The sequence below is a fragment of the Psammomys obesus genome, unplaced genomic scaffold, assembly GCF_907164565.1.
Source record: "Psammomys obesus unplaced genomic scaffold, mPsaObe1.curated_primary_1811, whole genome shotgun sequence".
NCBI lineage: Eukaryota > Metazoa > Chordata > Mammalia > Rodentia > Muridae > Psammomys > Psammomys obesus.
Genome location: NW_026596149.1, coordinates 902,453 through 925,739, shown reverse-complemented (window position 1 = coordinate 925,739; position 23,287 = coordinate 902,453). Strand labels below are relative to the sequence as shown.

The 23,287-nt window shown below is 42.9% G+C and overlaps 1 protein-coding gene across 5 annotated transcripts in view; it reads right to left on the bottom strand.

Moving 5' to 3' along the window:
- The window catches only part of Prtfdc1 (phosphoribosyl transferase domain containing 1), a 98,809-nt gene that overhangs the window by 2,953 nt on the left and 72,569 nt on the right, over positions 1-23,287 (bottom strand). For 2 of the 5 annotated variants that reach the window (XM_055593705.1, XM_055593702.1), the window contains exons 4-9: positions 22,802-22,867; positions 14,039-14,056; positions 12,720-12,802; positions 12,262-12,308; positions 9,912-9,988; positions 6,706-8,574 (exon numbers count right to left, since the gene is read on the bottom strand). In XM_055593705.1, the coding sequence (XP_055449680.1) occupies positions 8,527-8,574; positions 9,912-9,988; positions 12,262-12,308; positions 12,720-12,802; positions 14,039-14,056; positions 22,802-22,867 (339 nt within the window). In that variant the 3' untranslated portion in view covers positions 6,706-8,526. Of the gene's footprint in view, positions 1-6,705; positions 8,575-9,911; positions 9,989-10,359; positions 10,446-12,261; positions 12,309-12,719; positions 12,803-14,038; positions 14,057-22,801; positions 22,868-23,287 lie in introns of those variants that run through there. The other 3 variants (XM_055593703.1, XM_055593704.1, XM_055593706.1) reach the window with 3 other exon arrangements.

Below are 23,287 nucleotides of genomic sequence, written 5' to 3'. Positions count from 1 at the left end.
TTTTAATCCTTCTAGATATCTTGAGCCAATTACCATCTCATTTTTATATCAGTTTTATTACAGATTTTTTTTTTTTTTTTTTTTGTAACTCCTGGGCTTCCCACCACATCACTCCCTACTCCCGGAAAAGTGAAAATGAAGACATGTGGGGAATAGTGGCTACAGTTAAAACTATTTCTTTTCTGCCTGAAGTAATAATGGTAAAAAGGTTTAAAAGCATTTGCAAATGTATGCAATTTCTTCCCAGCAGCGAACTTACTTTCCCTATTGCCATTCTGAAGAGAGACTAGAGTAAACCACGAATGTAAGAAAATCCTGGACCATTACTAGAATCCTCCATCAGCATGAATATTATGCATATCTTATTCTTGTTGAGAGATTATGAGACAGAAAGGATGAGAAAAACATCTGGGTAGGAAAAAATTTTGGAAGACAAGAATTTTTGTTTTATTTGTAGTAGTTGTCAGAGAGACCACAAAGATCTCTTAATATGAATTTCTATATAAGAAATAGCATTATAAACCAGGTATATAAACTGTAACCTAGCTTCTGGGAGGCTGAGGCAGAAGAAAAGCTATAAATTTGAAGCCAGTGTCATCTACAGAGTGAAATTCTGTCTTAAGACCACAACCCAAACCAAAGCAAACCAAAAGGATACCGCATTCCTCACCGATGTGTTTAATACAGGTATATTATTTCTTCAAATTCAATTTCTAATTATTTCTAGTTTTCATTTTTTGTTTGTTTGTTTAAGACAGGGATTCTCTGTGTAGCCTTGGCTGCCCTGGAACTCTCTTTGTAGATCAGGCTGGCCTCGAACTCACAAAGATTCGCTTGCCTCTGCCTCTGGAGTACTGAGACTAAAGGTGTGCGCCACCACATTGGGCTGTTTTCATTTAAGATTGGATCAACTCCGAGCAGATTAACACCAGAGACTCAGGAATCAATCACCGCAAAAGTTTATGGTGCAATATTTGTCCAAGTTTTTGCATGTGTTAATCTTCACAGGGAGAAGGAAGATGCTTGTCTGACTACACAAAGAGAGCAGCCACTCAGAGAAAGGGAAGGCTGCCAGGTGCAGAAACACAGTGTCCAGAAAAATCACTGATTGTAAAGAACATCCTCTCTCCTTATATAAGCCACCAGATGTTGTTGAAGTGAAGTTTTAAAAAAAGCTTATGAGTCATAGAGAGCAACAACATCTGAACAGAGCTTAGCAGCTCCATTAGCTAAAGCACACTGTGATAATCGTGATAAGCAACTTATAAAATAAGAAGTAGATTCTGTACCAAATGACTTAGGAATTCCAAGGACTCTTCTAAGTTATAAATGTGAATGATATTGAAAGCAAATGCTGGGTAACTGAATGAGAACTGTGCATACAGTGTGTGATAAAAAAAAAAAAAAAAAAACCCAAACAACTAAATTAGGAGCAATCCAGATCTAAATTGCCCTGGAAGACGCTTAGCTCTTTGATAGTCCTAAGTTGTACTTTATCGAGCATGCACAGGTGTCAGGGTGCATTTCTGTCCATAGAGGGGTTGGCAGACAACTGGAGTGTGAGCTGTCAGTCACCTTGTCTACACAGCCAGGAAGTCAGGAATGCTCTACTCTGCTTTAACTTCTTAATAGTCTGTCCAGGGCCCTGTGGAAGGAATCTTGCCATCCACATTTAATGTGGGTCTCCCTTTTTCAGGTAAATCCACCTAGCAACACACATAAGCCCAGAGTTTTGTCTACTAGGAAGTCCTAAATTCAGCCAAGTTGACCATCAAGGTTAATTATCACAATAGGTATCTGCATGCATTTTTAAAAGATAACAGGAAAATGCCTTTGACCTTTGCCTATTCAGAAATCCTGATGGTTTAAGAGAGTCAAAAGGACTCTGGGAGGTTTCGACTTGTAACAGTTTTTAAGAAGTGCAGCAGCAGCATGGCCCACATGGAAAGGAGGTTTGGCATGATTCCCTTCAGAAATGTGATTTATTAGGAAGAAAGGTGTCCAAGCTGTGCTCATGAGGCCTGCAGGTGGAGGAGAACATCAGATGAAGAATGGTTCGATATAGTAGCCGCCACATGACAGGGGCCTTAAAGGAAGGAGAGGCTTCTTTTTAAAACCCGAAAAGGAGCTTCATTTAGAATGAGAAGGAAGAGAGAGCGTGCCATGAGAGGGTTGGGGGTGCAGCAGAGACTGAGGTAAGGAGTCTTCTGAGAATCCCCTGAGAAGATCCCAAAGACAAAGAAATTATCAGATTTGTATTGGGTTTTTGGTGAGCTGGTAGGAAGTTTCATATCTCATTATTTAGTTCAACATAGCAGATGCTGCAGAGCAGGAAGGAGCTTCAGGGAAGGGTGGCTGCCCAAGTTCATAAAGAAGCAGGTCTCCACGGGCCTCGCTTCTCCAGTGGCCACCCTCATGCTGCACCCCAGGAGTCCTTTCAGAAAAGATTATTTATTTATAGCTGGGGACAGAAGTCAGGCTCTCAGACAAACCCGTGTCAGTGAGCTCTGCTGATAGTCCTGGGTCTTCAGTGTCGTAGTTGTATTTTCGTATGGAGATAGACGCCGTCATCATATCAGGATGAATCCAGGTTAGCACAGGTCTTTTTCTCCAATCGAGAACAGGGACCTTTCTTGACTCTCAAGGGTCAGTCTTTCACCTGATCCCCAAAATCTCTACCACCCTAAGATCTCTTTGGGGTTCCTTTGCTCCTTCCCTGCAGACCTCTTCCTTCTCCTGACCAGTTTCTGTCTTCCTCAGTCTTCTGCTTATTTACTTATTACTTATGATACTGGGAACTGGGCCTAAGGCTCCTCACCTCACCCAGCGCTGAGCTATCACTTCATAATTCTTAATTGAGATAGGTTCTTATTAAGTTGCCAGGCTAGTCCTGGAGTTGGCATCATCTTGCCTATGCTATCCTCCCTGGCTCCCTTCATATTTTAAAAATCTGTTGTTGCCAGAACTACTGATGACACCCTAGAAAGTCAAGTTTGATCTTAGGTCAACAGAGCAAACCACCTTTGTTACATCACATTATTAATCAACATGCATTTTCAAAGCTTTTTAGCATAGATCTGGGAGACTTCAATGCTATTTTTGTCTCAAGATGGACACATATCCTGTGTGAGTAGGGATGCAATGCTAAGATTTATGTTTCCTTTTTCTAAATCTGAAAACCAGACAGAAAGACTTACCAGCATTTAACATGTAGCTGCCATGGGAGCCATCATCTGGCTGTGTGCAAGCTGTCACATATCAAGTCCAATCTTTTGAAGGCAAAAAGGGGACGGAAGAATACTGAAGAAATGACCGTTCAGTGTGCGTGCCACACAGTATGCTTCTGAGTAAACTGACATGGGATTACATTGTTGAGTTTATTTTCTGTTACAGCTTATGATTTTTCAGATTTATTTTGTGTCTGAGTGTTTTGCCTGCATGCATGCCTGCTTCCCACAGAGTTCAGAAGAGGGCACTGGATCCCCTGTAACTGCAGTTAAAGATGGTTGTGAGCCTCCATGTTGGGCCTGAGGCATGACTTCCACTGTTTGCCATGTGACATTTGGGATAGAGTCCCCTGAGAACAAATAAGAACTTGCATAGCTGTTCTGAAACTGTGTGGTACAAACTATTTTTCTTGGCTATTGTCCAATATTATTCACACGGCAGAACCAAATGCCTTCTTTAAATAAATACCGTTTTTTTTTTTTTAATCTCCCATGCAACCATCCCTTCATATTTGATTAGGTAACACTGATCACCTTCAATTGTACAATCACAGTAACCTGTTGTTTTAAAAATGTCTATTAGCTGATTTGATGGTGACTGTTTCCAGGTATAAGATTATAAGCCAATCCTTTTATACCACTTCCATTTGATGATGGATTGCTGCTGTGCACATCTGCGCTTATGGCTTGGTGAGTCAGATAACACCTAGCTCAGGTTGCATGGTAACTTGCTGGCTCACTGTCAAATGTTTAGTTTCCACTAAGGCTGCCTTGGGGAGAACAGTTGTCTGTATATGACAGGAGTCTTGATCCAAGATTCCAAAGGCCTCAAAGCCCTGTCAAAGGCTCCAAACAGCATCCCTGTCTTCTATGGATGCCTCAAGTACCATTGGGCCTGCTGGATTGTACAGGCCAAGCCGTAGAGCAGCCTGCACAGCAGTCTGGACTGGTTATATAGCTTCTATTCCAGGTCCGCTAAAAACTAGTAGTCTTCTGGGTCATTTGGTGTATTGGCTGGAGTAACACACCCAGATGAGGAACGTGCTGCTTACAGATCCAAACAGGCCCACTAGCCACTGTGCTTCTTTCCTGGTGGTGGGAGGATAGGCGAAGCAAGTTATTTCTCATTAGAAGGGACATCTCTGCATGTCCCACATCCTAGAAATTTCACTGGTGTAGAAGGCCCTTAAATTTTGATTGGATTTATTTCCCATCCTTTGATGCAAGTCTCATATTTGCCTATTTTTATGTATAGTCTCTGTGCTGGTTAGTTTTATGTTAATATGACATAAGCTAACGTCATCTGAGAGGAGGAACCTAATTAAGAAACTGTCTCCATAACATCAGGCTGTAGACAAGCCTGTAGGGCATCTTCTTAAATAGTGATTGATGGGAAGGGCCCAGGCTCTTATAGGTGGTGCCATCCCTGGCTGGTGGTCCTGGGGTCTTTAAGAAAGCAGAATAGGCAAGCTATTTGATGAAAGTAGGTTAAGAAGCATTCTCCTTGGTCTCTGCATCAGCTCCTGACTCCAGGTTCCTGCCTGTGTGACTTTCCGACCTCACTGGTTTTGATGATGATATGGAACTGTGAGTAAAATAAACCCTTTCCTCCCCAAGTTGCTTTTGGTCCTGGTGTTTCATCATAGCAATAGTAACCCTAACTAAGAAATCACACACACACACACACACACACACACACACACACACACACACACACCCCATCTCTGCATGTCCTCATGTTGCCTTTCATTTTTTAGGATAGTCTGCTCTGATGGAAAAAACCATCCACTTCGACCTGAGAAATTGCAAACATCAAGAACAAAGCAAACAACCCAACTTTGAATAGTTTAGAAAAGGACACCTTTTAGGTAAGAGCAACCCCTTCCTGGGGTTGGCAAGGCTCCTGGCTGGGTGAGCCTGGACTCTGACCTGCACGGTGTCCTCTGCAGGCTCAGGCAGCTCAGGCAGCCTGCAGCATAATGCTCCCGGCCACTCTGAGCTTTCTCCTTCATGTCCATCAGCAACTCTGCCCTATGGTCCTCTGGTGTCATGTCGGTAGTACATGAAGCCTCCAGAGTGTGGTATTTTGTGACTGGTCTTTGCAGTTTCTACTTTGCCTGCTCTACAGAGCCCATGGGGTCCTAAAGTATAGCTGCTGTTCTGGCCCCTCCTTGTAGCAAAGCTTTTGTCATGCCCACAGGCGCCCTCACGCATGTAAAAGATGAGAGTAGTGATCTTTTGGCTATGCCCTCTCTATCCCGGGTTCCAATGCAACCCTGAAGTCTAAGTGGGGCTAGGGAAGCATATAGGCCCTGTTGTGAGCACCCTTTTCTCATCCCTATACACCTCTGCATCAGGGCAAGGTCACCCTTCCTGAAATACCCTCCTTCCCTGCTGGAACCAGCCTGTCCTTCCACCCTCTCCTGTCATCTTGGGATCTGAATAAATTTCATGAGCAGGAAATTAAATAAAATTCTCAAATGTTGAATTTTCCAATTAGATAATGGGGTAAAGAGCATTATTAAAGTTTTTCTATTCCAAAGGAGGGGGTAGCTCCCTGATGCCTGGGAGGGGTGAGTGACCCCTCCCTCATTGGGAAGACACAAGTGTCTACCACAGGTTCTGAGCAAGCCTGACTGCCCTGACAGGCTGTTTTCACCATTTCAGAATCCCAGAAACACATCAACCCATCTGAGATAGCCAAAGAACACAGAGCTGCCTGTCTATGTGCACTTCACACTGTGTAAGAAGCTAAAAATCCGATAAATTCCAGCCAGATTATAACTAGGCATTCTAATGCACTTGGAAAAATCCCAAAGTACTGCTATCTCTATTTAAACAGTCCAAAATTTCTAGTGCAACACAGAATTCTTCACCTACTTTTTTCAACTTTTGTGGTGCTGGGGCTATGCATGGCAGACAAGGGTCCCACACAGAGATTTGTTCCCATCTCTAATCCATGCTGGTGATGTTAGTGTGGTCATCTAGAGTCACCTGGGAGATGGGCCTCTGGGCATTATCGTGAATCCATTAATTGATGTGGGATGACCCATCCTAATTGTGGTCATTTCCTGGCCAGGAGATCTTGGACCATATAAAGTGAAAAGAGTAAGTTGAGCACTAGCATCCTTCTGTTTCCTGCTTATAGATGTGATGTGACCGGCTCCCTCAAGCTCCTGCTGCTATACTCCCCTGGCAGGATAGACTGCAGCCTCAAGCCAGGTGGGGAGCTAAAATCCTTTCTCCTTAAGGTGCTTTCAACAACAGAAAAGTAACTAAGACAATCCCTCACAAATGCTAAATAAATACACAGATTTTTTTGTTAATCGGTTAAAAGGATTTTATGTTTTTGGAGTGATGTGAATATCAAATGATAGTCAAGAGTTTTGCAAGAGAAAAGGAAATAAGATTTTTCCCAAGATGACATTCTTGTATTACAATGTCAAAATAGACTGATAGGAAACAATTGCAGAAATGATTAAACTGCTGCGTATTTACTGTTTTTATTTTCTTTTTGATTAAATATACAAGCCTTCACAATGTGTGACATAGATCAATTTTCTTTTTAATCTGAACAAACACAGTTCTCATCAATGACAGTAGTGCTTACTGAAATGCAAGATTTCTCAAGAAAACCTTTTCAAGCTGCACACTTCTGTTCAAAACCAAGTATGTGTCTACTTTTCTAGGCCTTTGGGTACAAGTATTGCAAAGCGGGAAAGTGTGTGTAACATGTGAGTTTTATCAATCAGTTCTACACAATTATTAGTCAATGACTTGGGTATGGAACAAAGCCAAAAGTGACTCCCTTTGTGACGGCCCCCTTGGGGAATCTGGACATGGTCTGTTTTCTTCTCTGGCTGAGACAGAGATATGCAGGGAAATCTTTCAGAAGTAAAATTCCTTGTTCTTACAAAGCAAGTTTAGGGAGGAAAACAGGAAAGCGGCAGATGTCTCCTGGCTTGATGCTTGTTTATCTTAGTGCATATTTTGGATTTAATCCAGGTTAACCATGGTGTAGGCACACGTGTATTTAGGCTACTGGCTCATACACATTTCAATGACTAAAAGTATGTAAACACTAAGCAGTTGTGAAACATAATGTCTTTTTTTGTTATTAGTTTAAAGGACTCTATAATATAACAATAGGCCACATATGGTTCAGAACCAAACAAAGGCTATTTAGTCATTTATCTTGTAGTTGCTCCCTTAGGAGGTAAGAAACCCAGCACTGTGGACTTAAATTTATTTTCAATTAAAACACATACAAATTAGGAAATGTCACATATAGTGGTGATCGTGTGTGTGTGTGTGTGTTTGTGTGTTATGTACAAAAACTTTTTATGTGTGGTTGCTTCCGATGGCACCCTGGCTATATGAGAAGTCACATAAGGACACTTAGCTAAATAATTCAATCTCTGTTCATGTTTAGGACAATATTTAACTGTTTTTCCTTCCATGCAAATAGGAGGAAGAATGTACACTTGCTTAGTACTGATTTTTGAAAACAATCCCCCTGCCTCTCGAGTCCACCATTTGCCCACATCCCACATGAATAAAAGAAATCAGCTCAGGAGGGCAGGCCTCTCTGCTATTATGTTGTTTTCTAATTAAAACGCAGAGCATTAAACACAGCTGAGTGCGTCATCACACACGGCGTGCTGTCATCACACACAGGGAGCGACGCTCGAGAGCAGGCAGTGAAGGCTCATTTCATCACATCATTAAGATTCCTTGTACCCTCACTTCTGAAAGGCTTTGTCAAAGCAGATAATAATGTCCTGTCAGAACCCGGCAAACAGACTCATGAGAAACTGTTCGTTTACTCCTATTTTAGTAAGGGAACCTAGCTGCATTCTTACTGTACAGGCTCAGGAAGAGATTGGAGAGGCTTTGGGTTCTTATTGTCATAAAATGTTATTTAAAAAACACAGCTTTAAAAGAGTTAAGTGAACAATATTTGAGTCACCAGGTGGGCGTATTCCTGGGAAGAGTCACGAGCACATGACTACACTATATCAGAAGGTGTATTCAGAAGGTGGGTGGGTGGGATTTTTGGGATCAGAAGTTTAATTTGTAATGAGTCAAGGGCAAGCATAGTCTTCTCTTCCCAAAACAACCATTTGTACTTACATTTCTAATCTGTGTGGGGGGGAAAAAAGCTCATTCCTTAAAACAGTCTTTTATACCCTGCTGAGTGAAGATGGCTGTGGAGACAGACTTTTTACTCTGGCTTCCTGAGTAGAGTAGAAGAATCATGTCATTATCCGGGAAGGAGATGTTGACAGTTTTTGCCTCATCATATTCGATATTTTTCTTTACCATGTTCATTGATCACACATATGTGCTGAAACAATAGAGGGTTAAAAGGCATCAGGGTTTAATTTTTGGTTTAAAAATCTGCATATAATATACTAGATGTCTTTGTGACATTTTCAACAAGTGTGTTTGGTGGCACCCCCCCCCCCATCAGCATCAATTACATAAGTAGAAAGGATGAGGCACAGAACGGATGATTTGGTAATACCAGCCTGACATCTTGGGATTGGTTACTGTTCATTTAAACATGTTTGTTTATATGGGTGTATACAATCTAGAGTTCCATTTGCTGCTCAGACAAAGGTTCTCTGGTGATTTAGCTTTGAGCCTTAGTCAGGATCTGGTTTCCAGGCCCCCTAAAAGTAGAAATGTTTGGTTTGGTTGTCCCTGGTGGAGATAGTTTCCCATTGTGAGATGACAACTGCTTGATTGAAAAGGAAAAAAAATACTGGGGAATACAATCTACTCTGTGAGCCCTCTTTTGGATAGCAACAAGTATGTTAGGACTATAAAAGAGCTGAGAGTGAAGCAATGGGAAAAGCGGTAGTCCTAGGGACCGCAGCCTGCTCTGCTAAGGATGCACTAGACATAGCTACCAGAGAGCTTACAAGCCCAGTCCTTGGTCTTGGTGACATTTGGCCTTCCTTCCTTCCTTCCTTCCTTCCTTCCTTCCTTCCTTCCTTCCTTCCTTCCTTCCTTCCTTCCTTCCTTCCCTCCCCCCCTTCAAGTCAGGCTTTCTCTGTGTAGCTCTAGCTGTCCTGGAACTAGCTCTGTAGATGAGGCTGACCTCAAACTCACAGAGATCCACCTGTCTCCACCTTCAGAGTACTGAGATTAAAGGCATGCACCACCACCACCTGGATGGCTTTTTAATTTCTAATAGTGAGACACTGGTTGGTCATTTTGGGTAAGATGCCCTCCTCCAGATCACTAAGGGGTTGCATCATTGAGTACTATGTTGGAGGACTGTTTCTGTGTGCTGAGACAGTTTACCCAAATTAACTCTCCACTGTCACTGTCACCCAAGTGGCCAGCTGCCAGACATGGACATGAAATGGCTTATGGTGATTAGCTGGGCATCACCAATGACTATTGACAAAAATCAGTGTAGGCCATTGTTCTGCTTCCTTATTTAGCACAAAATACAGGCAAGCATCATGCATTTCAACCATTCTAGGACCTACCTTGTAGGGTACATGAAGAACTGGAAGAATTCACTGTGAGCATCTCTCAATGTGCTCACCCCATCCCCATCACAAAGTACACCTGATTGTTTTACTACTTATTTTAGTAATTTGTTAAATTGATGCTAGTATTGCGTATCCTTAGATAAAGAGGATTAGAGTTTTATATTGCAACACTTACATTCAGGTCTCGGAAGTATTCATTGTAGTCTAATGCGTAGCCTACCACAAAGACATCTGGGATCTCAAATCCAGCATCTTAGCAGAAAGAGACAAGGAAGAAAGTTTAGAGCATGCAAGCATGCTATCACCGTATGCTGCTGTGGCACTTAAATGGTGAGGCCAAAGTGAGAAGTAGTGTGCAAGATAAGGACAATGGGTGCCTGGACCAGAATTACGGCTTGGAGACACCAGGCAAACAAGCAATCATGGATGGGGAATGGACCCATGGGCGGGGAATGTCCAGAGTTGAGAAAGGATTCAGGAGGCCCAGTGGATGAGAAGTGTGTGAACGCTAGCTAAGTGGCTTTGTCCACAGCAAGCAGTATGTAATGTCATAACGCCTAAGGAGCTGCTCCGAAAAGCACAAGGACCATTCAAATAGCAAGCACCACATGGCACCGCCATACATGACCAGGTGTGCCGGCAACAACCGGGAAGCAATTCTCCCACTGTGTCACTGTCCTCAGCTGCTTGAAGGACTGGAAAGCAGAACCTGGGAGACAAGATGAAAGGAAAGGGCCTTGTTCAGCTTGATGGAGAACGCCATGCTGATCTCTGCATTTACAGTGCAGGGGATCCTAATTAGCTCTTTGTCTCTAACGAGGGCAGAATGTGAGGAGATGGGTGTAAGCGCAGCACAAGGTACCTGGGCTCACAGAGGATGACTACTGGGAGGAAGATGATGTTTAAGAACGGTTCTCTTCCAGAGATCTTCAGGAAGAATAAATGTGTGTGGCCCAGTGATTTTCAAACTTGCTTCAGTACCAGAATCTTGTAACTTTGTTCATTATAATACAATTGAAGAGAGGTGTGTGTGCCTAGTGATATGAAACTGCCCTTGGCATAGCCTGTGAGCTGGGAGCGTGGAGAGTGATCTCCATGGTCACTACGTTTTTGTTTTCTGTTCACCCTACCCCCTAACAGCATTTCTCTATGTAGCCCTTAGCTATCCTGAAGCCCCTTTTGTAGTGGGAGATTGACGGTGCGCTCCCCCACCACCCAGCCTGTCATTTTGATCTTGATGACCCAATATGCTTTGATATGGAAGAGCCTAGGCTCCATCTTGCAGAAGTGTAGCAGTACAGGATCAGTTTTCTATAGGCCTGCATTATGGGGTCACTAAGCATTATGGGGCCTGCTTGATTTCTCAAACTCACTCTTGAAAGTCTTAAAAGTTAAGACTTTAAAGGAAAACTTAAAAGTCTCCTGTATATAATCCCAACACCTGGGAAGCTGAAACAGGAGACTTTTAAGTTTAATGCTGGCCCGGGCTACACAGAGAGACCCTGTTTAAATAAAGAGAAACAAATTCAAAGAGGAGAAGCAAGGGCAGAAGAAAAGACATTAGTACTTGGACATGTAACAAGCAGTCAAAGATGCTCAAACTGCACTCCAGAAAGAAAGGAGAAGCAGATTCTGACCTAGCTAACAGAACAGCATCAGATTCCAGGAAATTCTATTGTATCATTAACAGACTTTCCAGTGAGCAGAGTAGTCCTTTCAACTGAAGTCCCAAACCATGTAGAAGACCGAATATTGTGATGTCATGGCATAAGAAACTGACAAGGGGCTGTCAGAAATCAGGAGCCCATCACTGATAAACGCGGCCCTGCAGTGTCTGTAAGTGTGTGACCTGAAGCACACTGTCTGGCTCGTTACTGGACCCTTCGCTTGATGACCCTGGCAAGCTGTTTAAGCTTCTTGTGTTCCATTTCTTCATCTGTTAAATGGGCATAACAAGAGCTTGCTTGTTTTCTGTGTTCCTGAATGCTTATTGGCAGTAGCAGGGAGAAGCCTCACTAAGTGTGCAGGGTCTGGAAGGGTGGAGGAGAATGCTTCTAAAGCTTTGCGGTACCTCTTTGATTGGTGAAAATAGCTGCCAGTCAGGGATCCTGAATGTCGGAATTGGTCTAGAGGAACAAGTCTATCCCTACCCTCAAACTGATCAACTGCACAAAATGTAGCAGCAGAAGCATCCAGTGCACCAGGCGCGGTGCACACCTGTAACTCCAGCACACAGGAGGCTGAGATGGGGGAGATGCTGGTTTGAGACCAGCCCCGGCTATCTAGCTGAGCTGTATAGCAGCCTGCTCTAAATCATGTACCAGTAAGGTTTCTTAAAATACAATAAAACAAAAATCCAATATATAGGCTGGAATTGTGGCTGATGCAAACATAACGAGGTGGTCCCTCAAAGAGCCTCCTTCACAAGGTGGTGGAGATGAAGAATTGTATCATTGTCAGTCTCACATGAAATGCCAAAATAAAACACCAGCACCAGAAAATCACCCAAAGCCTGCAACACTTACAGTCAGGTCTAACGGTGTCACTTCTGGCTGTTCTTTTCACCAACAAACTGCCATTAAAAAAAGAAAATTACTTTAGTCACTCCAGTAAATCGAGATATGAATTTCAGAGAGAAGTAAATACTGTTGAGCTATGTCACCGTCTCAAGCCTGTGGAGTGTCACCATGGCCTGCTTACACCTGCCTTTGCCACTGTGGCTTGGCATTGCTGTGCCAGCTAAAAGGATGCATGCCAAGTAACTGCTCAGGGCTCATCTAGCTGCTCATGGAAGCACGTGGCTCCTGTCAAAGGCCTTCCTCTCTCCTTCCTCTCTCAGTCTAGCAATCAGATGAACTATTGGTCAGGGTGGTTGAGCGGCAGCATCCCAGTTCACAGGGCAAATGCTAGGAGCAGCACACTGAGAGGAGCCCTCTTTGTCTTGTTTCAAAGGACAGAGTCTGTGCTGTGGTGTCTGACTCACCTGGCTACCTTAAGCATGTTGGGTTTGTACTTCTCGATGCTGCTGAGCAGAGCTTTCATGGTCCTTCCAGTTCCAACAACATCCTTTGCAAAAAGCAGACAAGTTCAACAAAACAGTTTACACAGCATAATGCACTTTACGTTTGTAGAGCTATTCCTTCTTAATAAGATGCACATTAATTTCAAATGCCAACCAATACGAGTCAACATAGGAAGCAGGATCAGTGATGTTTTTCAAAGGAATTTCTTTTTGGAAGAACATGTGGTCCTTTCCCCATTAAGCGTCCCCAGACTTCTGCATGTACAATCAGGGGTAAATTTGGCCTGGAGGTTGCATTTCACAATGCAAGAGATACATGAATTTTCATGGACATGGGATGTACATCTGAATACACTGAAAGGATAAGCACCTCCTCAGCCTCTCAACTCCTTAGGGGATGGCATGGCTGGGAGGCAGCTGGTGACAGCCAGGAGGTCCAAGCTTCTCGGCTGCAGCAAGCACAGGGTCTCCTCTGCTGGTGAGCTGGGGATGCACAATTGCACAGAAGTGGCTGCTGTGATTTATTGTCCTGACAGAACTCAGCTGTCAGGGGCTGGCAGGGCGGAGTCTAGACATCGTCAGTGACTCCTCTGGCTGGAGGGTCTAATTGTGAGATGTGTGAAGTCAGAACTGCGCATACAGAAGGCCACACTGGCAAATGTCAAACAAAAGCCTGAGGACAAAAAGACCCTTTGAATTTTTGGAGGCTGATAAGTCAGGAGTGCTCTTGAAGGAGCATGGTCATTTACTATGGAAGTCTGCTGTGGGTCACAAGACAGCCTTTCTGTTTCTTTCTTAACGGAACACAACGACAGCAAAAGACCCACCACTACCCAAACCCCATAACTTTCCCTAGGACTGCCATATCACTTGCTTGAAATAAAGATATTTGGGGCTTAAGAATGGATTAAAAGCATTAGAGATAATTAGGTGAGAGTTCTAGCCTTGGTTTTCCTGTTAAATAAATAACAGTAAATGTATTTACTGGTTCTACAAGCTAGTTTACTCTCCCTACAACTGTCTGGCCCATAAATCCTTGCAAGAATGGATTGAGATGTATGTGAGGTTGGATATAAAACAGTACCAACTACCAGTCATCGTAAAGTGTTGATTCTGAGTGAGCTGAAGCCAGTGGCTATAGTTGGCTTCTGTCCAACACATTTGAAGAGCTACACAGTGGGACTCAATACTTGGCTAATTTGATAAACAAGACCAGAATTTAAAAACTCACCGTTAGATTCTTGTAACTTCCAAATACAGAAAAGGAAAAGGCAGCTTACCTCAACAATGAGGACATTCTGAAGGGAAATTAAAAAAAAAAAAAAATTCAGATTATAACTTTTTTGTTTGTTTGTGTTTTTTGTTCTGTTCTGTTTTGTTTTTCTTGAGACAGTGTTTCTCTGTGTAACAAGCCATGGCTGTCCTGGACTCATTTTGTAGATCAGGCTGGCTCAAACTCACAGAGACCCACCTGCTTCTGCCTCCCTGAGTGCTGGGATTACAGGTGTGTACCACCACACCCAGCTTCAGAATATGATTAAAAAAAAAAAAAAAAAAGTCTGGGACACAGGATAAATGCAAGTTTTTCTTCCAGTTAGAATTTCACTGTGCTTGGTAGACCTTTCTCACCCCACGAGTGCAAACACTTGGAGGAGCAGTTCTCCACCTGTGGGTCATCATCCCATTAGGTCCTCTTCACAGACCATCGGCATAGCAGATGTTTACATTACAGTTCATGACAGTAGTAAAATCACAGGGATGAAGCAGCAATGAAACAACTTTATGGTTCAGGGTCACCACAACATAAGGAACTGTATGAAGAAGTTGCAGCATTAGGATGGTTGAGAACCACTGAAATAGAGGAAACCTCAGTGTCCCAGATTCATTTTAACATCCCTGTGGAATCACTTGGTGTTTCAATTTTATTGCCCATATTCAGGTTAGTTAGTAGCAGGCTCATATCAGACCTTGTTGCCTATTTGAAGTGACTATCCATAAAATTATGATATTATAGCCATGTTCCTCTGTCTCCCAGCTTTGGGATTGCAAACTCATGAGGAAAGCCGGCCAAGATAAACTACATCTGCAATGCTCCGCATATCACAGACTTAGTAGCCACAGCCCTCTTCCCAGGTAGCTATGCATATCCCTGCTGTATCTATGCTTGGATTCTCAACCCCGAGGAAACAGGGTGGGGGTGTCCAAAGAGCTGTGTCCTTTTCACAGATGTGGTCAGATCCCTTGCAGAATACTCACTCACATGGTATTCATCTGCTTTTGCCTAAGAACACAAATTACATCCCAATTTCTTCTTAGATAACTTCTTCACTCACTAGCCTCTAATCCTCATGGAGTGGGGGACTGTGTCTGTTTTGTTCTCTCCTACATTCCCAGGCCTACTGTACCACCTGCATGTGAAAACAACTGTCTTTTAAAAGAATGACTATTAAGCTTATCAATGGATTAAAATCACCAAGTACCTGGATTAGTAGTAATATGCCAGTGCTGTCCCATCAAATTACGACTATCTTAACAATACCACTGCATGAAGTGGGACGGATATTCCTATGAAGTTTTATTTTATGCGTTTACATTTTCCTATTTATTTATTTATTACCTGCACACGGAGGGCCAGAGGACAACCGGGCACTGAACTCAGCCTGTCAGGTGTGGGGACACTGCTTTAACCTTTTACAGTAATTTTACTCAATTAAGTAATACTGTAATGTTGATTATCAAACTATACATTTCTTATTTGTATCTGATACAAAGGAGATTTAATGAATAAAAAATGCTATCAAATAATCTACCCATACAAGAACCATGATGAAGCAGCATTTCAATGTTAAACATGTAGAAACACTTCACTGGAAGAGCCTTTTCTTAGTGATGGAATACTTATTGAACCCATTTATTAAGAATATTTATTTTATCAAGATGAAAGGATGTACTGTCTACTCCTGAAGTTTTGTATTCTCTCCACGCCACTGCACAGTAATGTCTTATGTAAGGATCAGGCCATAGCATCCCTGAAGACTCATACTGACAGGATTCCCTTTAGCATTTTCAACATGGTTTGCTATCACTTTTGCCCTCTATCTGCAGCACTTGAACATGTATTTTCAGGTCGACTGAGGCTGGACCAAGCCTATGAGCTAACCAGGATGGTTAATTGAATTTTGTTCGCAATCTGTTTTTGGTTTAATTGTGTAAACAAAAATTTCTTTCCAAGATATGTTGGTATGTATTCTTGTCTAATTAAGCAGAGAAGCCTGAAAAAAATTAAATTTCAGTCTCTCTCCCCTTAATTTAGAAACTGTATGAAACAGAAGTCATCTTTGAAAAGGTTAACCACAGCTCTGAGACTGTAGGTAGGAAGTGGGACTTGGATGTGTATCGGTCCTGAAAAATATTGTCAGAATCATTCCAACCTATTTTAAGTTTGAAAGGTTTCACCTCTCCTCTCCCTGCATACTGCTTTGAGAGGGCGGCCGCCTCTGTACTGCCTTCCTGGCTGTGTGCTTGTAGTTCTCACATGTGCAGGTACTTTATAGTTCTAAAAACACATACATTAAAAAAAAACAAACCTTTTTTTGCAAGACTGAGAATGGAGGCTGGACCTCATGTATGCCAGACAAGTATTCTGGCCCTAGCCTGATATATTTACTGACACACTTTATATAACAATTTGGTTTTTAAATGTATTCAAATCATGTTTGAGAACAGAAAATCTAAAGATCTTCCCTCTTCACTTCTTCCTTTATTTCCCAGCAAAATACTTGCTAGGTAAGCAAGTACCCTATCACTGAGCTATCCCCCAGCCCTGAACTTTCTTAACTTTTGATGCATATTTAATTGTAAAGCATTTAAATGTATTTTTGTATACTTTTGTGTATGGTAAGGGTTAAACTTACCATAACATTCTCTATTTTATATAACCAAAATCTCACATCTACCAAAAATGGTGAATCACAAAAAGCTAGCTACATATTTGATTTTTTCCAACTCTCTTTAAGAAGGCCTTTGTAGTTTGTTCCTCCTAAGACCACACTCTGGATTCTACTGAAAGTACTGAATGTATTCTCCATAGTACCGACACTGAAAAATTCATCACCAGTAAACACTGAAATGGGACCCAATAAAAGGTGATCCAACCAAGCATTGTCCTCAACAACAGAATACTACCATTACTGCAAGAATGGGTTAGTTGCCTTAATAGCAGATTGTTGTAAAAGTGAGGTGGCCCCCTCTCAATCTTGCATCTCTCTTCCTTGTCTCTCCACTTTCCATCATGGGATGATATGGTATGAAGGACCTAGGTATAGAAGTTGTAATTGTCCTTAGAAGGATTTGTGCAAGTATCTAAGGGAACAAATCCTTCTGTTTCCATGTGCTAAGATTAGACTCAAGGGGTAAGAGATAAATAGTTAGCCCATCTTCATACCGTCAGCACAGAACACCAGAAGAGGCGATCCAGAAAGGTTTGTGCCCCAGCTATGGTGGTGCACATGTAGGCATAGCACCTAGGGAGCAGAGGCAGGGTGACTGAGAGTTCCAGGCCAGCCTAGGCTATACAGCAAGACTCTGTGCAAGGAAGGAAAAAAAGAAGGAAGGAGAAGGGGAAGAACTAAAAAAAGGAGAACTATGTAATAAATGAATAATTTTGGCTCACTTCTTTCACTTTCTGTAGCTCATTTTACTTCTGAGACATTATCTCCGTCTATCTTTAATGGTCTGCAGTTCTTTCCTAACCAACCTTTCATCACCATCTATGCGCTGCACTGTCTACTAAGATTGTAAGTGGGTAACACTGGGGATTTTTTTCAGAACACTCTGTGCCTCCAGGACACTTCCCATCTGATAACCATGATTCCTGAATCTGAGATGTTTGCCAATTACTGTCTTAGTCATCTCCTCACACCTAGCTCACTTCCTCCCAGGGAGCCAGTAAAAGTCTGCAGGGGCTGCAGGCAAAAATTCTGTAGGGGCTCACTCTCTAGACCCACGCGTGTCGTTTCCCTGCCATTCCAAGGCCAGCAAAGCCCATCACTGAGTTTTCCTAATGAAGACGGAAGCAAGAAAGGAGAGAAGAATTATACAAATACAGATGCTCTCCTCAAGTTGGCCGGTCCCATCTTTAACCTTTGGATATACATAGCGATGAACACGCTATGCTGTCTCAACAGCAGCAACAGGGGGTTGTGGGTGTGGTCACCCTCAGAGGAACTGCCATGGCAAAGATGAACTGGATGGTGGCTGCTGACTGTGAGGAGGAGTGTGGATATAAATCCCACAGAGAAAAGAATCGCTCAGCATTTAATTTTATGTGATAACTCACAAAATTGCCAGAGTCATCCATCAGTGGGCATTTTCACTATTGTTCTCAGCCTAGTGAGAGGTAATAAAAAGGAATGATTTAAACAGTTAAGGCAGCAGGGAGTGAGGGCAGGGGGTAGGATTTTGGCAAGTTTCAATGCTTCATTCTGGCATTTGATTAGAAAATTCTTTGAGGGTGGGGCACTGGTCCCCTGAAATCTTGCACTGGACCTGCATAGCTGTGTGTCTGCACTGCTAGATCTGGGCCTGCTTCCTTGTCTTTTGGTTTTACTCCACCCTTTCAGGGGTTTCTCGTGAACATGAATAGAATCTTCCTGCTTTAATGGATACACACATTTTATAAAGTACCAGGATTAAATCAAGTTGGGGGAAAATCAGAGGAGAGTGTCTTGTGTAGACAGCTTAAACACACTGAGTCAATGTTCTAAAGTGTGAGAGATGACTGAACAGATCTGGTGAGGGCTCATTGCAGCCAACAGCATCCGCCTATTTGGAGCCATGACTCTGCCAGCCTCCCCTGAAAGTGAAAGAAGGTGGCAGAGAACGATGCAAGGGGAAAGAGGATAGTCTCCTTTCTCTTTCACCATCTTTAGAGAACACTAGAGGTTCCAGAGCTGTTGAAAACACCCGTAGCACAGGGGGAGGTGTTTCCATGTGCTTTCTGGGGCTCTTCCTTTCATAAACTAATTTAAGAACTATTTCTTTGCTCTCTTCCCCCTTTTTGTTGCAACTTTGCACACATAGGCAAGTTCTCAGGCTGGCTCAGCCCCTGACTGACCTCTCTCCCGTACTTCTTCTACCCTGCTAGGTTCACTCTATGCTTTAAAGTTCATATTAAACAAATGCATTAATTAAATTCACAATTAATTGATTGATTGAACTTTCTATGATATACCACAATTATATTCTTTTCCCCTTAAAACAGCTCCATGATGTCACCTCTGCCCAAATTGAGCAAGTTCACCTCTTTATTGAGACAGTCTACTCCATAAACCCAACCCAACTCCACCTCTTTTATCATTTCCTTGTTCTGTTCCTGACTTGTTTCTTAGTCATGCAGGTCTAGCCCTGCCCAGTGTTCCTACTTTCCCTTTTTCCCCTGATTTCTCCTCGGATGATTCTTTTCTCTCTCCCTTCTTCTGTTACTTCCACACTCGTACCTTCTACCTAAGATCATGACAGTTTCAAGAATTTTTTCTCCTTCCTCCCTCCTTCCGTCCCTCCCTCCCTCCCTCCCTCCCTTCCTTCCTTCCGTCCAAAAAAAGGAGATTTGTGAGAAGACTCAAGAAGCTATTCTTGAGGTGCCCTATTAGCATGATAATGCAAATGTATTGACTGGACTGGTGGCTATTCGTGGTGAGTATATGAGGAAGAGGAAGTAAGATGATGGCCTGTAACATCGGGAGCCCTGCCTCCCGATGCAGATGTTATTACAGTTTTGGACTCTTCTATATCCACTAAAACAAGGAACTATCAAGTGTTGAGTGCTTTATTCTCTTCAGTTTGTTCCAGCCCTAAACTAAATCAGCTATCCTCATTAACTTTTGTTGCCCTCCCGAACATTCTTTGTGAATCAGCCAAAGTGGTCTTAAAATCCAGTTTGGATCCCATCACTTGCCACCAGAAACCATGCCAAATTGGCTTAGATTTAACATTTCCCTCTGCCCTGTCCTCACTCGAAAGTAACTGAGACTGTCTTTCTGATTTCTACATAAGGTGATGCACTCACTGGCCATCCAATATTTACTCCAACCTGTGATGGAACGGCGAACACAGTGGTCCCCACCCACTTTACACTGACCTCCTGGTGGGGAAAGGCAAATAAAAAACAGGTCCCTAAGGAAGTGCCTAATTGTAAATTGTAGAAAGGGCTCTAAGGGAACTAGGTTTGCATATAGATGTATGCTACAGCTGGGGGATGGCAGAAGAGCAGACCAGGCACTCATTCCTGACAGCTCTGCAGGGAAGCCACGCTGTACAGAGCAAACACTGGAAAGTGGGTTCCAGGAAGAAGACAGCTTACCCAAGATGTTGGCAAGAAATGCTTAGCTAGTGAGTCCAGTGCCTTGAGGCCAACAAAATATGACCATGTGGTTGGGGATGCTAGCTAGGTCAAGTAGGACTTACTGTAGTTGGGAATTTGCATCATATTTATAGAATATTGGGGAAAGGCTTGCTAGGTAAACCATAAACATCTAATTATATTTTAAGGTCAGGTAATCAATGAATAATTTTTTAGAGTAGGTATGTCCAAAATACCACACAAGACCCAGTTACATATATTTCTACTGAACATTGATTCAATATTTGAAGTTCAAATTTGACTGGGCTACGTGGTTTTTGTTTTGTTTTTGTTAAATCTGGCAACTGTTAATTAAGAGGCCACTGAAAGGTTTCAATTGGCAAGTGGCATAAATCCATTTGTATTTTAAGAAGAAACCTTGGGCAGCTTTGTGGAGAATGGTTTGAAGGCCAGCAAGAGTCAACTACAGGCTGAAATTCAGGGAAGCAAGTTGGGCTCAGCCTGCAGGCAGTTCAGTGGGGCTGCAGGTAGGGGATATACAGGGCCTTGAAAACCCTGAAGCAAGAAGAGACCATCTAGGAGGCAGCAAAGGTGTATTCTAACTTAGGAGCTCTGCTGTGACTCCTGAATTTCTAATAAATAAGGACCTAGGTGGTGCTGGCTTTGCCAGCTCCTAGAAATCATGTCATTAAACCATGGCCCCGGGCCCACATTAACCTCATCCCTGTTTTTATAAACAAAGTTTTCTTGGAACACATCCATTTGCTTCTGCATCACCTCTGGTTGCTCTTGTGCTCCACAGAGTCGAATAGCTGCAAAAGGTACCATTAGTCCACTCTATAAAGAGTTGACTCTTTATAGAAAATGTTCCAGCCAGACTGTGAGAAACAAGCATAAAGACCCAGAAGACAGACAGGGAGATAAAATGTGGATAAATACCCAGACAAGCTGAAGGTATATGAGGGCTGGGAAATAGTCTGCCCTGACTCTACTAGCCTTCCCTCTCTGCAGGAGATAGGCACCTGAATGTCAGTCTTCAAAATCAAGTTGGTTTGTCAGTTGCTGGGTGGCTAATCATTGTTGATTCATTGTAGAAGTTCTCGGCTCAAGGGGTTCTACCTGGCACCTGTTTAAACACATAGAAATGTGTCTCCACAAACAGGAGAGTATAGATATGACTAGACAGCACCGGGGGACCTGAACGAGCCTGTCTTGTCAGCAGGAAGTTAATGTTGACCCCTGCTTGTGTGCACTCCTAGCAAGTTGTTCACCTTTTCCCCTGAATGCACACCTGCTCAGCTCTCTCAGTAATTTAGTAGGCATCATCAAAGCCTGCCCTGCCTTCTGCTCACTCCACTGATGGAGTGAGGCATCACTCTGAGGCAAATCACTTCAGAACAAAATGGAAGAGTGGGAGAGAGGAAGCCCAAAGGAATCCTTTAAGAGTTGTCATTTTGACAGTCTTTTCGGCAAAAGTACAAATGAGATCTAGCTCTTGTATGGAAATAACTAAGCTAAAATGACTTTAAAACCCTTTCAGGGTGTTAGAAGCTATGGGTTTTAGGAAGTTGCTTCTAGTATTTTAGCTTTACTAGGCCATTTCCTGCTACAGTGTAGTAACATCAAGTGATGCCTAGCAACACATTAACATTAGTCAGTTCCCTGCAGTCACCATAGAACACAATTTATGACTCCTGGAACCCACCAGGCTGTCTTCAGTAGCAGAAGAAACTGTGTTCTAGTCAGAGTCCATGCATATCAGTAGCATTCCAAATATTATGATATGTATTTTTATTAAATGGTGCTGCTGTTCTGTTTTTCCCCATCCGGGGATTGTGTAACAAAACAACTGCCAAGAATGAGAGATTAAGTCTGTGTGACTGACTGCCTCATTCTACTTAGAAAGCTCAAGTTGTTCGGGGTGGGGTTAATGCGCACAGGATTCATCAGGATAGGTGAACAGAAATACATTCTGCACTTGCTGGTTGCTTTCAGCATTCCCAACAAATCTGCATCTCAAATCAGCATCCACCGGGATCATCTGCTTTATACAGCAGCCCTCCCGGGAATCCCAGAATCTATGGTGGATCCAAATAGACTTTTCACTTAATAAGTAGTTGAGGGCAAGTTTGGAACTCTGAATTAGAATAGGGTATTTCCCCCGAAATTCAGTAAGTTTCATATTCTCTCTCTCTCTCTTCTTCCCTCTCTCTTCCTCCCCCCCACCCCCGTCTCTCCTGTTAATCCTTCAGCAAAGGGCTAAAAACTATGCTCTCATGAAGTCCCCCCACACCATGCTGCACATTTTAATAAACCTGTCTAAATGTCTTCCTGCAGAGCCTGCTGCAATGCAACAGACACAGAAGAGCAGACAAAAGAGAAAGCTTGTTTGGGGGGGGGGGTAGGGGTGCTTCTGAGGCAAGTGGAAAAGAAGCCCAGCAAGGGCCCAGGGGTTTTGTTGTCTGAAATAAGACTGGAGTTGGAAGCTTCAAGGATTTGGTCTACAGCAAGTCCTAGAAGTTTCTTTGGACAGGAGAAATCATTAAAGGGCTTTACACATCTATTTGCATGAATTAGCAAGCCTGGGCGAGCTTCTGACATGTGTTTGAAGCTCTGATCTGACATGAAGGTCACATACATGTCCCCAGAAGCGTGTGCGTACTGTGAAGGTACGTTAACAAACCTTTCCAGCCAGCGTTGAAAGATCCTCTCCTCCAATGATCTGCATCTCACCCAGGGACTGATCGTTCTGTGAAAAGGGGGAGGGGAAGAAAAGGAAGACAACGATTTTAGTTCACAAGAAAACCTTAAAAGCACATTTTCCCATCTCCTTGGTTAATGGCTAGACTGTGCCCTGCAAATACAGTGCACGTAGCTACTGAGGGCTCATGGTTGCCTATGGTTACCAAGAGCCACTTTCCTGCAGGCTCTTGAGACAAAGCCAGCTAATGACTGGCTGGTGGGGAAAGACTGTAGAGGAGGATGGACAGCTGGAGAGAGGACAGACAAACTTAATATACCATAGATGGTACCTATCCCAAGATAAATAGGAAAAGATAACCACTTGTGGACTTTGCTAAAGTGAGGGGGCTGGGAAGCCCCAGGAGTGAATTCCAATAAGCCCTAGCCATGGGTCGCACTGGAGAACAATCAAATTCCCCTACAATGG